Source organism: Tamandua tetradactyla, chromosome 24, assembly GCF_023851605.1.
Source record: "Tamandua tetradactyla isolate mTamTet1 chromosome 24, mTamTet1.pri, whole genome shotgun sequence".
Taxonomy (NCBI): Eukaryota; Metazoa; Chordata; class Mammalia; order Pilosa; family Myrmecophagidae; genus Tamandua; species Tamandua tetradactyla.
Window position 1 is genome coordinate 52,919,047 of NC_135350.1, and position 15,364 is coordinate 52,934,410.

A 15,364-nucleotide genomic window follows, 5' to 3' on the forward strand; every position below is an offset into this window, starting at 1 on the left:
TCACAATATCATCATAAAGCTGTGCATTCATCATTACAGTAGATTTTTGAACATTTTCATTACTCTAAAAACAATAAAAATAAAAGTAAAAAAAAAAGAACACCCAAAATATCACACCCCCTACCCTGCATATTGTTTTTTTCTCTTTTTCTTACTCATCTGATCATACACTGAATAAAAGGTAGGTCACTCACAAGATTTTCACACTCACACGTTCACACCTTAAAAGCTCTATAGTTATTCAGTCATATTCAATAATCAGGGCTTTTGGATTACTTTGCAACAGTTTCAAGTACTTCCCTCTAACTAAAAACTGAAAGGGGATATCTATATACTGTATAAGAATAACTTCCAGAAAGACCTCTTGACTATTTGAAATCTCTCACCCACTGAAACTTTATTTTGTTTCATATCTCTGTGCCCCTTTTGGTCAAGAAGATTTCTCAAACACAAAATGCCAGGGCCAGGCTCATCCCTAGGAGCCATGTCCCACATTGACATCCTTAAAAGTCATGTCTCACATAAGGGGAAGGACACTAAGTTCACCTACAGAGTTGGCTTAGAGAGAGAGGCCACATCTGAGCAACAAAAGAAGTTCTCTGGGGATGACTCTTAGGCATAATCATACATAGACTCCTTTGCAGGATTAAGTTTCATAAGGGCAAGCCCCCAAATCAAGGGCCTGTCCCATCAAATTGGCTATCCCCAAATGCTTGTGAGAATATCAGGTCTTCCCCAGGTGGTGAAGTTTAATACATCCACTTTTTTTCTGTCTTTCAGGGGGACTTAGCAAATACTTTTTAATCTTCTGCCCAGCTTACTCTGGGATGTATTGGGGCATCACACCAATCTGTCCAAACCAAGATTTCACTCCTTATTCATGGTTCCATGTAATTATGTTGTTTGAATAAGCTGATCATAAAAGTTAGGTTGAGGGTGTGCCAGTTTGAATCTGTTGTATACGCCAGGAAAGCCATGTCCGTTAATCCTCATTTAGCATTGTTGGGTGGAATCTTTTTTATTGTTCCCGTGGAGATGTCAATTATCAATTGTGGGTGGTAACTTTTGATTAGATGGTTTCCATGGAGTTGTGTCTCTGCCTTTCAAGGTGGGGTTGCTTATTGGAGTCCTTTAAGAGTGAACCATTTTGGAAAAAGCTCAGAGCAATGAGAGCCGCCAGAACAGAGTCCCAGGAAAGCCATTGAAGAGAAAGCTAGAAGATTGCACAATGTGCCTTTCCAGCTGAGAGAGAAACCCTGAATGTCATTGGTCTTCTTGAACCAACATATTTCTCCCTGGATGCCTTAGATTGGACATTCTTATAGACTTGCCTTAATTTGGACATTTTCACAGCCTTAGAACTGTAAACTTGCAACTTAAAAAATTCCCCTTTTTAAAAGCCTTTCCGTTTCTGGTATATTGCGTCTGGCAGCTAGCAACCTGTTCCAGTTTGCTCTCTCTGAATCTCCTTTCTCCAAAATGTTTCCTCTTTCATAGGACTCCAGAAACTTCTCAAGACCCACCCAAATGGGTCGAGATATGTCGTCACCTAATCCAGTTTAACAGCCATTCTTGATTTAATCACATCTCCAGGGAGATGATCTGATTAAAGTTTCAAACATACAGTATTGAATAGGGATTATGAAATGGGATTTAGATTAAAACATGGCTTTTCTAGGGGACATACATCCTTTCAAACCAGCACACACCCTAAAACAGATAGTAGGCCACCAAAAATATAATTTTTGCACCAAATAAACATTCCTTCCTTTGGTCTCACAAAGAAGTTGAAGTTTAAAATATAGACCATATCATCCTTTGCTCTTTAGTCTGATTTACCTTAGTCTTCCCCAGATCAGCCTCATTTATATCTCTAGTCAAAGTCTGATCACTTTTTCATTGTTTTTAACAATTCCTAAATGCGGTAATGCTGACTTTCATAGCTGCAGAACTCTAACTCTGAGGCTCAGGTGTCATGCAAATACCTCAAGTTCCATGGAATGAACAGGTTATATACAAAAAGCTCAGTATCTCAGAATTTAGAAATAACAGTTACAACTTTGGAGTAGATGTGACTACGGTAAGAGCTTATAATCTAGGCAGCTTACAATAGGCTTTCACCTGATAACCTATGCTCTTGAATTAAATTTTCAGAGTTTGTACATTATAATTAATCCATATAGTGAGGCATTATAATATTTGTCTTTTTGTTTCTGGCTTATTTCACTCAATTTACTGTCCTCAAGTTTCACTCACCTAGTTGCAGATCTCACAGACATCATTCCTTCTTGCAGCAACTCCTTAGTCCATTGTATATATACACCATTCCCCCTCCCAGCCTTCAGTCGATGTACTCTTAGGTCACCTCCATCCACTGCAAATCATGAACACTGCCACCTTAAACACCAGTGTGCAAATGTCCATTTGTGTCCCTACTCTCAGTTTCTCCAAGTACCCAGCTAACTGTGGGGTTTCAGGATCATACGGCAACCACACCCCTAGCTTTCTGTGGAGCCGCCACCCTTCCCTCCAGAAAGGCTGCACCATTCTACTTCCCTACCAACAGTGATTAGGTATATCTCTCTCCCCACATTTTCTTCAGCACTTGTATCTCTCTGTTCATTTTAAAACAGTTTTATTCAGAGATCATGTAATCCAGCCTAAATAAAAAATCAGTGGTTCCTGCCATAATCACATTGCCACGCTTCACTACCACAATCCATGTGAGGCATTTAATCACCATCATTGTTTACTCTAGGCATTGCTAAGTTATATCATCATAGTCTTTATCCTCTAACTTTCCTTCTGGTGTTATAAGTGCCCCCAGCTTTCCTCACTCAACCATACTCATATTCAGCTTCCTTCCATGTACTTACCATATTGTGTACCATCAGATACTATTGTGCTATCCATTTCTGGATCTTTACAATCAATCTTGTTGAACATTCTGTATTCCTTCAGCATCCAATACACAATCTCTACCTTTTTTATCTCCTGATAACCTGTGTTCTGAACTTTAACCTCAAAGTTCAGTCATTAACGTTAGTTCATATTAGTGAGACCATCCAGTGTTTGTCCTATTGCTTCTGGCCAGTTTCACTCAGCATAATGTACACATTGTCATGTGCTTGACTTTATTCTGTCTTACAGGTGAGTGACATTCCATCGTGTGTATATGCAACAATTTGTCTAGCTACTTGTCTGTTGATGGACATTTGGGCTGTTTCCACCTCTTGGCAATCATGAATAATGCTGCTATAAACATCAGTGTGCCAAAGTGTGTTTGTGTCCTTGCCTTCAGTTCCTCTATATACATACCTAGTGATAGTATTGCTGGATCATGCTGTTTTGGTTAATGCTGCTCTATAATAAGTTTTAAGATCAGGAAGTATGAGTCCTCCAACTTGCTTCTTCTTTTTACTAGATGGCTTTGGCTATTCAGGGCCCCTAATCTTTCCATATAAATTTAATGATTAGCTTTTCCATTTCTGCAAAGATGATTGTAGGAATTTCTATTGGGATCACGTTGAATCTGTTAATGACTTTAGGTAGAACTGACATCTTAACAATATTTAGTCTTCCAATCCATGAACATGGAATGTCCTTTCATTTACTTAGGACTTATTTGTTTTAGCAATGTTTTGTAGTTTTCAGTGTACAAGTCCTTTGCATCCTTGGTTAATTTTATTCCTAAATATTTGATTATTTTAGTTGCATTTATAAATAGATTTTTTTTCTTGATTTCTTCTGATTGTTCATTGGTGGTGTATAGAAACACTGCTGGTTTGGTGTTGTTGATTTTGTACCCCACCACTTTGCTGAATTAACTTATTAGCTCTAATAGCTTTGTTGTGGATTTCTCAGGATTTTCTGTATATAAGCTCATGTTATCTGCAGATGAAGTTTTACTTCTTCCTTTCCAGTTCGGATGCATTTTCTTTTTCCTGCCTATTTGTTTTGGCTAGAACTTCCAGTACAATGTTGAATAACAGTGGTGACCGTGGATATCCTTGTCTTTTCCTGATCTTAGAGGGATGGCTTTCAGTCCTTCATCATTGAGTATATTAGTTGTGGGTTTCTCATATATGCCCTTTATCATGTTGAGGAAGTTTCCTTCTATTCCTATTTCTGTAGGTGTTTTTATAAAGAAACAGTGCTGGATTTAGTCACATGTCTTTCTTGCATCAATTGAGTTGATTGTGTGTTTTTTTTTCCTTTAGTCTGTTAATGTGGTGTATTACATTAATTGATTTTCATATATAGGGCCATCTTTGCATACCTGTGGCAAATCCCACTTGGTCATTGTGGTAGTTAGGTTCAGGTGCCAACTTGGCCAGGTGAAGGTGCCTAGCTCTTTTGCTGTGGACATGAGCCAATGGTATGTGAAGCTCATCTGTCACTGATTACATCTGAAGTTGGCTAGGAGGCATGCCTGCTGCAATGAATGATGTTTGTTTTAATTGGCTGGTGCTTAAGTGAGAGAGCTCAACGTAGCACAGCCCAAGCAGCTCAGCCCAGGCCTTTGGAGATGCAGAAAGGAATCACCCCGGGGAAAGTGTTGGAACCCAGAGGCCTGGAGAGAAGGCCAGCAGAGATCGCCCTGTGCCTTCCCAGGTAAGAAAGAACCTCAGTTGAAAGTTAGCCACCTTTCCTCTGAAAAACTATACATTTTTAACTAAATAAATCCCCTTTTATTGAAAGCCAATCCATCTCTGGTGTGTTGTATTCCTGCAGCTAGCAAACTAGAACAGTCATATCTTTTAATGGGCCATGGGATTCAGTTTGCTAGTTATTTTGTTGAGGATTTTTGCATCTGTATTCATAAGAGATACTGGTCTATAATTTTCTTCTGATATCTTTAACTGGCTTTAGTATGAGGTTGATGCTGGCCTCATAAATGAATTAGGGAATATTTTCTCCTCTTCAATTTTTTGGAAGAGTTTGAGCAGGATTGATGTTAATAGTCTTGGAATGTTTGGTAAAATTCCCGTGAGGCCCTCTAGTCCTGGGTTTTCTTTGTTGAGAGATTTTTGATTATTGAGTCAATCTCTTTACTAATTATTGGTTTGTTGAGATTTTCCATTTCTTTCTGAGTCAGTGTAGGTAGTTTGTGTGTTTCTATGAATTTGTCCATTTCATTTAGGATATCTTATTTGTTGGCATGCAGTTGTTCACAGTATCCTTTATAGTCCTCTTTATTTTTCTGTGGTCAGTAGTGATATCCCCATTTTCACTTCTGATTTTAGTTATTTGTGTCCTCTTTTTCCTTATCAGTCTAGCTAAAATTTATTTTTATAATTTTTTATAAATATTTTTATAATTTAAAGTAAATTAAAATTCATTTCAGAGAACCAACTTTTGGCTTTGTTGATTCTTTTGATTTTTTTTTTTTTTTTTTTTTTTTTTAAAGGAAAGACAGAGAGAAGGAAGGAAGGATAGAAGGAAGGAAGGAAGGAAGAAAGGGAAACATTTTTAAACATTTTCTTGTTTTATTGTATTCTGTTTCTCCGTTTTTGTTACATGGGGTGGGGCCGGGAATCGAACCGAGGTCCTCCGGCATAGCAGGCAAGCACTTTGCCCGCTGAGCCACCGCGGCCCGCCCTCTTTTGATTTTTTATTGTCTAGTTCATTTAACCCTACTCTGATCTTTATTATTTCCTCCCTGCTTGCATTGAGTTTAGTTTGCTCTTGTCTTTCTAGTTCTTCTAGTTTTTAGGTTTGGTCTCAGATTTGAAATCTTTGTTCCTTTCTAATATAAGCATTTGGAGTTATAAATTTCCCTCTCAGCATGGCCTTTACTGTATTCTGTAAGTTTGGTATATTGTATTTTCATTTTCATTCTCTCAAGATATTTACTAACTTCCCTGCGATTTCCCTTTAATTGGTTGTTTAAGAGTTATTGTTTAATTTCCACGTATTTATGAATTTTCCGTTTCTCCCTCTGTTATTGATTTCTAGCTTTATTCCTTTGTGGTTGGAAAATATATGTTATATGACTTCTATATTCTTGAATTTATTGAGACTTGGTTTGTGACCTAAGATATGGTCTGTCCTGGAGAATGATCCATGTGCACTGGAGAATAATGTGTATTCTGTTGTTTTGGGGTGAAGTGTTAAGTTGAATCTTTTTTGTTATATGGAGGAATTTTCTTTAAAATAGCACATGGCTCCTCATTTAAAATGTCATTTTTCTATGTGTTTCATCCGTAAGGAATCTCTGTATGTAGGGTAGAAGCAAGTCTGCATCTGAGTCTGTCCTGGAAGGGGACAATTAGAAGTTGAACCAGGAATAGGATCTGAGTGTCCTGCTTGTAAAAACAAAACAAAACAGATATAACTATAAATTTTTTATGATGAAAAAGGAGACTCTGCCACCATGCAGGAATATACCTGAGAACTAAAGAAAAATATTAATATTTTTTCCTTTGGTTCTCCCAGACCTTTTCCTGTTGTCCTGGCAATCCTTGTCTCCCTGAGGAAAATGTGTGGGTTCCTGAGCCATAACCCAAAGAAAACCTGATAGTAATTGTATTTCCTTTGGAGTGGACACTCACATGCTAAGTGTGAACTGCTGAGAGTTCCTGGCTGGTTGAATGTGTTGGGAGATCTGGGATTCATAGGAAAACATAGCTGTTTAGGGAGACTTCAGGTGCCTCTGTTGGGTTTGTAGGTCTCTGTATTTGGCTTTTTAAGTTATTTATCGTATCTGATATCTGCCACGCACGACTGTTGATTAAAGTAGGAATTTTTAACATCATTAAAATTGGGATATCACAGCTTTACTGGGTGATTCATGAATTAGGCAGCATCTCATCCAAAAGTAGTTGGAGTTCTGCCAACGGGGTGGGGGTGGGGGGTGGGCAAGGGGAACAGACACAAAGCAAGTGAGGAAATGTTTTGTTTGCCCAGGTTAAGTTTCCAGCTTACATAGTGGGTTTCTTATAAAGTGGGGCGCAGATGTGCATTGGTTAGTGTAGCATACTTGTCCATTTTAATACACTATTTCTGCCAGATGGGGACTAGCTAATCAGTAAATATTGCAAAAGCATTGTAACTTTGTGGAGACTGCTGTTGTCTCTTACAAGTTCTGTCCTTGTGTTTTTTAATCATTAAAAAAAAGTCCATGCCAGGTCTGGGAAAGGTGGCTGCTCCTGGAAACTCCCAATGAGTTGTTTATTTTAATTTTAAATAGTTGGTTATACTATTGTTTAGGCTACACAAGAAAAACAGAACATTCCAGTACCATTCCCTCCCGGTCCAGTTGACTGTCATGTGTGAAGAAGGGCCTTGGGGCAGAGGAAGGGGAGGGCAGGAGACCAGTCTCACTGTTAGAATGATTGGTCTGGTGGTAGGAAAATCTCTGAAATCGGGGGAAAGGCCACGGCAGGCTGTAGAGGCCTGATTAAACGGAGCTTCATAATGGCATTTCCCAAAATGTCCACATTTTGTGGTGGTGTGATGAGTTCAGAATATTAATGCTTTTAGAAAAAAGATTGCAATTCCACCTTTAGATAAAAACCAGTCAATTTGGTTTAAGGAATGTAGTGTTATTTAAGTGACTTGGAGTTTGTATGTTAACCTAAAGGTAATGTGCCTCGTGATCCTTTTGCTAAGTGAGACACTTGCCTAAAATTTGTGTCAAATTTATACTTCATAGCTTCCAAAACCTTTTTGAAATTTATTTTTCATTTTGTCAGGTGTCTTTTTTTCTGTTTTGCCTAGTATTTAACATTACAGGGATTAAAAAAATCAAGTTGTCAAAGGGCTCTTTCAACTAATTTTCATGCTTATATTTTCAACTAATTTAAGCATATGCTAAATTTACAATATCCTGTTAGATGGTTCCATTTGAGTGTCTTTTCTTATCTTCACTGTTAGAATTGTTCATTTCTATTTTAGGCTGGTATTACTCCTTTGACAGTAAGGAAAAAAGATGTGTGGGTATTTATTATTCATTTATCATTAAGTAATACTGTATTATGAAGTAATAATATATGCAATGTCATATGGTATTACCTTCAAAAACATGGATTATATTTTACATTATAAAAATACTAAATAAGCGCTAAAGAAAACTTGAAAATGCAGTAAAGTAAAAGAAGGAAAACTACTATGGCCTATTGTCCCAAAGACAACCAATTTTCTTTGTCTCTGCAGAGTGGGAGGCCACTTCTTAGAGCCAGGTGGCACTGCCTTCCTTCAGTGAGACCCACTCTGTAAAAGTCTTATGTCAGTTGTGACTTGGGGTGGAGCACAGATTACTGAGGGAAGCCATGTGTTTAGCTGTGCCATGGTTAACCTGTCAAAGAATTAAATGTGTTGAGGCTTGGGAAATCCTGGCTTTAACTTCTGGAGTCTATTGAGAAACCAAGTCAAGTTACAAGACATAGAGATCTGTATTCCTGTAATCAGCTTTCCTTTAACATATCAGATTCTTAACAGGGCAGATAATCAAGGAAACTTTTAAAAAGAGTCTGTAAATATAAACAGAAATTAAATAGGCCTTAGATTTAGAAGTATTCAGGTCTCTAGAGTCATAACTTTAGGGCTCAGTAAAAACAAACAAAACAAAAACAAAATCAAAACAAGCCTTGGCAAGGTCATTGATTTTTGTTATTAGTTAGAAAACTTTTAGCAGAGTTGTAACTGAGAAATCAGGATTTAAGGGATGGTTTTGATTACTGAATCCTTATATAAATATTCCTTTTTCCTTTCCTGCATATTGGAGTAAACAGGGAAATCCCCGAAATCTCCGAATTGTAATCTAGCTGCCTTGATCTCTGATAAGATTGAATAGCCCTGGGCGGGCCACGGTGGCTCAGCAGGCAAGAATGCTTGCCTGTGATGCCAGAGGACCCGGGTTCGATTCCCAGTGCCTGCCCATGTGAAGGAAAAAAAAAGGATGCTAGGACTCCGATCAAGATTGAATAGCCCTTATCTTCTGCCCTTGTGATTGTAAAACCTTGACTAACCTTCATCTGTACCTGTTTATCCAGTTTTTCAACTTTAGTGTCTTGTAATCACTAGTGATAGCCCCTGATGGCTGTTAGCGAAGGATCTTGGGTCAGCCCAGAACTAACCCACCCCAAGTCCCAGATTATCTTGATGACTGAAGATGAATTCAACCTAAGTGGGCCCACCTGACATGTGCAGTAGTTTAGACTTTAATCTACGAGTCACCTATACCCCATTCTGCCATCTTCTTTCATACACTCGGTGATGAAGCCTGTAATCAATCTGTGTAAGCTCAGTAATTAGATCACCTCTAATTGCATCATCCCGGGCCACGTGCTCATTATCCTAAACCATACTCACCTTTTCTCTAATAAAGCTACCCGAATTACTGCAGATGGGGGAGACAGATTTGGGCCATTAGGCCATCTGCTCTCCTACTACGCTTGTAGTAATAAACTCTTTCCCTCTTTGAAACCCGCTATCTTAGGAATTGGGTATTGTGCACACTGGGCTGAAGAATCCACGGTCTTTGTCCGGTGACAAAATTGATCCCTGCATTTCTGAACCTGTTTGAGTCCCAAGATTTGGTTCTGTGACTGGATTTTCTTTGAGTACAAGTTGGTGTTCACCTTTGATTACTTTTTCTTCTTCCGCTTCCTTCGTGGTTGAGGTAGGCTGACTTGAGATGCTAAGCACAATTATTAACAGCAATAGGTCTTACTGCTGGGAGGCTTTGGGGTAATGGAAGTGAATAGCAATGGAGTGTGTGCCCACGGCAGGCACAAGCCATCACTGAGGCAGGGATTTAATGTGAAGTGTTTTCTCCATCTTCTAACAAATCATGTTTTAAAAAAATTGTGGAAAAACATGTGACATAACATTTGCCATTTTAACATTTTTAAGTGTACTGTTTAGTGGCATTAATTACATTCATAATGTTGTGTTGCCCTCACCAGTATCTATTACTAAAACTTTTTCATCACTCCAAATAGAAACTGTACCAATTCAGCACCCCTCCTCCTACTCCCAGCCCCTAATAACCTCAAATCTACTTACTGTCTCTATGAATTTGCTTATTACAAATATTTCATATAAGTGGAATCATCCAATATTCTGTCCTTTTGGGTCTGGCTTATTCACTCAACATGGTGTTTTCAAAGTTAATCCATGTTGTCTCATGTATCAGAACTTCATTCCTTTTACAGCTGAATCATATTCCATTGCCTGTATATGCTGCATTTTGTCTATCCATTCATTGGCTGATGAACACAGTACCTGTGTTCATCATGTTGACCCACAGTACCTGTTTGAACTAATCATGTTTGAATGAACTTCTCTGTAAATTCAAGGAAAACTCTCATGGGAAGTCAGGAGACAGGACTCTAAACTGGTTGTGATACTACCTGGTTAGTCCTAGACTAGTTACTTTATCTGACTCTCAGTTTTCTCATCTATACATAGGTAAGGTTTTAGTGCGTCTCTCAGTAGACTTCGGTTACAAGCAAGAGAAACTTTCTCTGGCTAATTTAAGTGGAAAGGGATTTAGAGTTGGGTACAGAATCAAAGGAAGAAGCTTGGAAGAAAAGGATAGAGTCCAGGGCAGCTTTAAAGATCTAGGCTGCAGGAGCTTATTGGTTGTCACATCATTTGGACACCCCTGGGAGGACTCCGATGTATTCTCCATCTTGAGGCACTGTGCTCGGGATTGAAAGGCCCAAGGAAAGGAAATGGTTGAGCTCTGGTCCCACACCACACCATAGCTGTACTCAGTGGCCTCAGGGGCTATTCAGCAGAAGAAAGGGGAATAGATGAGTACCAACCAAACGTGTAATGCAAATGCCTTCTCACCCCAAACTGGGTAAGTGTTGTAACACAGCTGCCTCTTTAAGATTTTTAATGTATTTCTCTCTCCTTAACTGGAAGGGTGTGCAGTTTTTTCTCTCTCATAATTATGTAGGCTTTGGTTTTTGTTAGAAGCATTTATTGATTTCACTCCACGGCCATTTATGAAGACTGTTTTGAGAGGGCAGCAGCTACAGAGGGAAGAGACTACACTGCAGTCACAAGTCTCGGGTGCAGGTTCTGGCTCTTCCGCTGTCCATCTGCAGCTTGTGTCCTCATCTGTGGAAGTGGGGCAGTAATGTTTGCCTCATCTCGACTAAAGGCTTGTTGTAGGGATGAAGTGAAACAAAATGAAATGATGTGGGTTAAACCATTTGAAGAGCTACGCAAGTGTCAGATATTCTTATTACTGTGCACAGCTTGGTGCTTGGTGCTGTGGAAGATTCAAAGAAACACTTAATTTTATGCATCTATATGTATGCATTTATTATTTGCTTGCCTATTTTTATCTTAATATTTAGAAAGGATTTAAGAGGTATAATAATCAAGTCTCTGCCTTTAGCTGGGTTATGTTAGCTAACTCTAACTTGCTTATGTTAACTACCTGGGGCTGCAAGGTAATCCCTTCACAATCTAAATAATGTCAGTTAGCAGCTTTTAACTAAATGCCAGAGCTCAAAGGATGGTCAGGGATGGGAAGAATTTCTTTGTGCTGTGGTCAGGAAAGATTTAGGGAGGAGGCAGGAAACTTTAGCCACCTAATACCTTCCTATCCTGTATCTGGATTATGAACTATTATATCAGTGTTTTCCAATAGAAACATAATGTGAGCCACATATGAAATTTTAAATTTTCTGGAAGCCACATTTTAAAAAGAAACAGGTGAGGGCGCATGGGTGGTTCAGTGGTAGAATGCTCGCCTTACATGCGGGAGACCCGGGTTCGATTTCTGGACCATGCACCCCCCCCCCCAAAAAAAAGAAACAGGTGAAATTAATTTTAATAATATATCTTATTTTATCCAATATATCTACATTTGTATTTCAACATGAAATTAATCAATCAATCAGTCTTCCAAAGGTCGTCTTTATAATTGGTTCACACACAGGGATGTGGATTAAGAACATGTGTTTGTTGGGGTACCTAATTCGACTTGCTACATAGTTATATTTAGAATATTATCTTAAAAATACCATTAATGCTAAAGGAAAGGAAGAGTCTTACTTGTTAAAGTAGTCCCTGTTTTCATGCAAAACCCTTCTCTTTCTTTTAGAGAGCTCAGAAGCAAAGCAAATATTCAATTCGGGGATAATGGAACAATAGTATCTGCTGTTAGCAACAAGGCCTATGTTTTTGAACGAGCCCTATCTGTTGGAGATCCTAAAATTGACTTGGTTAGAACATTAAATATTCCTGTGTTGGTAAGTAGACATTTAATATTTTTGTGAATTTTAGAAGAAAGGAGAAAGCAAAGTTAAAGCTATTCTGGTTTCACATTTAGAAGCTAAATTATGTTTAAAATATACATAAATAAAAGGAAAATGCATTTTCCTTTCCTTCTTTAAAGTACATCTTAGTGTTTTTTTTTTTAGGTCTATCAAACAAGATCTTTCCAAATGGGGGACAAAATGACACTTTTAGAAATTGTTTTCACAGTCTCTTGCTACATGTTCAAGACCAGCACTTGTAAAAATAAATCCCTAGGATTTTTTGGTAGCTAATAATTTAGAAGATATTTGTTTGGCCCTTATTTTGTTTCTAAATTCTAGCAGTAGAATTTGCATAGCAGTTCTTAGTTCTGATTTTTAACTTGAATTTTAAGTTCTCAAAATACTTATTGATTCCTACCCCCACCCTCTTTCAAATAGCAGAGACTGGGCTATTGATTATAGCTACTGTCATTTAATCAGGTTCTGTTTATAATGGCAAGCCCAGCTAATGATAGCATCTGTGCTACACACTTGAGACCCAGGAAACTTTCTTATTTCTTATTGACCTCCGCCACCGCCATCCGAGGTTCCCACCCTAACTCAAGGTGACCACTACTACTGCAGCTGGACCCAGGACCTGGAGGGCATTGGATTCCAGACTGGGCCCTGCCCTCCAGACCAGTGGTGGAGTGCTAATAAAATGGGGGCCCAGTCATGGGTCCTGCTCAGAGGAAGGTGGCGCCACCATGTGGCCAAAGATGCCAGTGTGTTTACAAGAACTCGTCACACTTCACTCCGTCGTAGGTCTCAGGCTAGCCTGGAATTGCAGATGCGGAGAGCACGCTTCTAAAACATAATACTGAGAAAAGACTACACCTGAGGGGTCTTGTTCTTCTCCGTGCAGTCAGAGAGGTGCTAGCAGAGTTATTCTTCGGTTATTTATTCTCAACTCTTCTATTTAAGTTTTCAGTTACTTTTGCCGAAGGAGGAGGCGTAGGAGTGAGTGGGTTGGCTGGGGTTTGGAGGGGCCACTGCTCTCTGATTCTGCCTTTGCTCCTCAGACGGCCATGGGGTGGGCCCAGAACCTTCACCTCAGCGTGCTCATCGAGGCCATGCTGAAAGCCTATCCACAGAAGCTGTTTGTGACTCACACTGTCCACAATTTGCTCTGGGGCTACAAAGATGAGATCTTATCTCTTATCAGCACCCTTATACCGGATATCTCTCCCTATTTTGGCTTGTTCTATGGGGTAAGTTGATTTTCCTTTCCAGAACCTCTCTGTTGTTCCTGAGATGGGGTACCCCATGCCAAATTTCTCCTTAATGCTGGCTTTCTCGTAGAAGACCAAAATTTCCAGGAGTTCCAGATGTCCTATAGAGTATGCGAACAATAAGAGAGTGTTTAGTGGGTAAAAAATCCAACTTGAGAAAAATGGATAGTAGGGCGGTTGTAAAAGACAAACTTGACCTCAGAAAGAAAGTTTTAGGTTGGGGTAGAATCTGAGAGTCTGCTGAATTTGTTCATCTTTAAATTTGTAGTTATTTTCTGGCTCTGCCTATTCAAGATCTTATTCCCACCATGGAATCCTATAGCATTTTAGTTTCTCTATGGCAAGTGTCATGTCCCCTTGCCTTTAAGGATATACAAAACTTAGAAGTGTTCAAACAAAATTGTAAACAGGTTTTTAACACTGAAAGAGGAGGGGGTCCTAGGAGTAGCGTCCCACTAAGGACGCTTCACTCTGGGTGAGCAGACTGGATGGGTGTTCACGGAAAGCTCTGTCTTATAGGAAAACAGCTTTCCAAGAAGAAGGACTGATTTCTCATTAAGCTGCGAATAGAACACCCTTCTAGGAATAATTTCAGGAGAGCCTCCTACAGAGAGGTACAAGGTTTCCCTCAAGATTCTTTTGATCCCAGTGGTTTCCATCCATCTGCCAAGTAGAACCTGCTCCTTATACACCAGTATTTCTCAGTTGATCTTCATTGTATGTTTTGCTTTTTTGTTTTTATATCATTGAATTTATCAGAAATATGACTTATATCATTATATGTCTTTTAAAAAAATGTATCCTACATTTACAGACTGGTTAAGAAATTGGCATTTCTGCTTTCTCAAGGCAAGGGTATGTTACTTTATCTTCCTTCTCTGCTCTTGCCCTTTTCCTATCCTTGCAATCACAGCTCTATCTCTACCAGATTCCATTAGTGAAAACTCCTGTAACATTTCTTAGTTAAGCACTTTGAATGGATTTCCCACATCTGGGAAGGAGCATGAGACTGAGATTCAAAGGCTGTAGATTTGAGTTCTGACTTTTTCACTTAATAACTTTGGGACTTTTCTGAACCTCATTCATATCCCTAGTCAAAGTCTGATCCCTTTTTCAACTCAAAAACATTTTTATATTTGTACATTTAATCACCATCATTATCCACTGTAGGCATTGCTAAGTTATACCATCTCAGTCTTTATCCTCTAACTTTCCTTCTAGTGTTATACATGCCCTCAGCCATTCTCCCTCAACCATACTCACACTTAGCTTCATTCATTGTGCTTATATTATTGTACTGTCATCAAATAGTATTGTACTATCCATTTCTGGATCTTTACAGTCAGTCCTGTTGAACATTCTGTACTCTGTCAGCACCAAATGCCCAATCTCTACCCTCTTTCTATCCCCTGATAACCTGTATTCTTAACTTTAACTTTCGAAGTTCACTCATTAATGTTAGTTCATCGTAGTGAGACTATATAGTATTTGTCCTTTTTAGCTAATTTCTCTCAGCATAATGTCTTCAAGGTTCAGCACTTTGTTACATGCTTTATGACTTTATTCTGTTAGCTGTGTAATATTCTATTGTACGTATATACCATACCTTGTTTAGTCACTCATCTGTTGATGGACATTTGGACTGTTTCCATCTCTTGGAAATGATGAATAATCCCACTATAAACATTAGTGTGCAAATGTCCGCTTATGTACTTGCTTTCAGGTCCTCTGACTATATACCTAGTAATGGGTTAGCTGGATCTTACAGCAATTTTATATTTAGCTTCCTGAGGAACTGCCAAACTGCGTTCCAGAGCAGTTGCATCATTTTACATTTCCACCATCCGTGAATGAGTGTGCCTCTTT

At 38.8% G+C, this 15,364-nt stretch overlaps 1 protein-coding gene and 1 non-coding gene across 3 annotated transcripts in view; both read left to right on the forward strand.

Moving 5' to 3' along the window:
- SCARB2 (scavenger receptor class B member 2) overlaps positions 1 to 15,364 on the forward strand; it is an 82,654-nt gene that overhangs the window by 33,936 nt on the left and 33,354 nt on the right. Inside the window, exons 3-4 of one of the 2 annotated variants that reach the window (XM_077143119.1) lie at positions 12,071 to 12,218; positions 13,289 to 13,477. In XM_077143119.1, the coding sequence (XP_076999234.1) occupies positions 12,071 to 12,218; positions 13,289 to 13,477 (337 nt within the window). The remainder of the gene's footprint in view (positions 1 to 12,070; positions 12,219 to 13,288; positions 13,478 to 15,364) is intronic. The other variant, XM_077143120.1, reaches the window with a different exon arrangement.
- TRNAV-UAC (transfer RNA valine (anticodon UAC)) lies at positions 11,688 to 11,758 on the forward strand. The gene has a single exon. It is a non-coding gene; the product is annotated as a tRNA-Val (tRNA).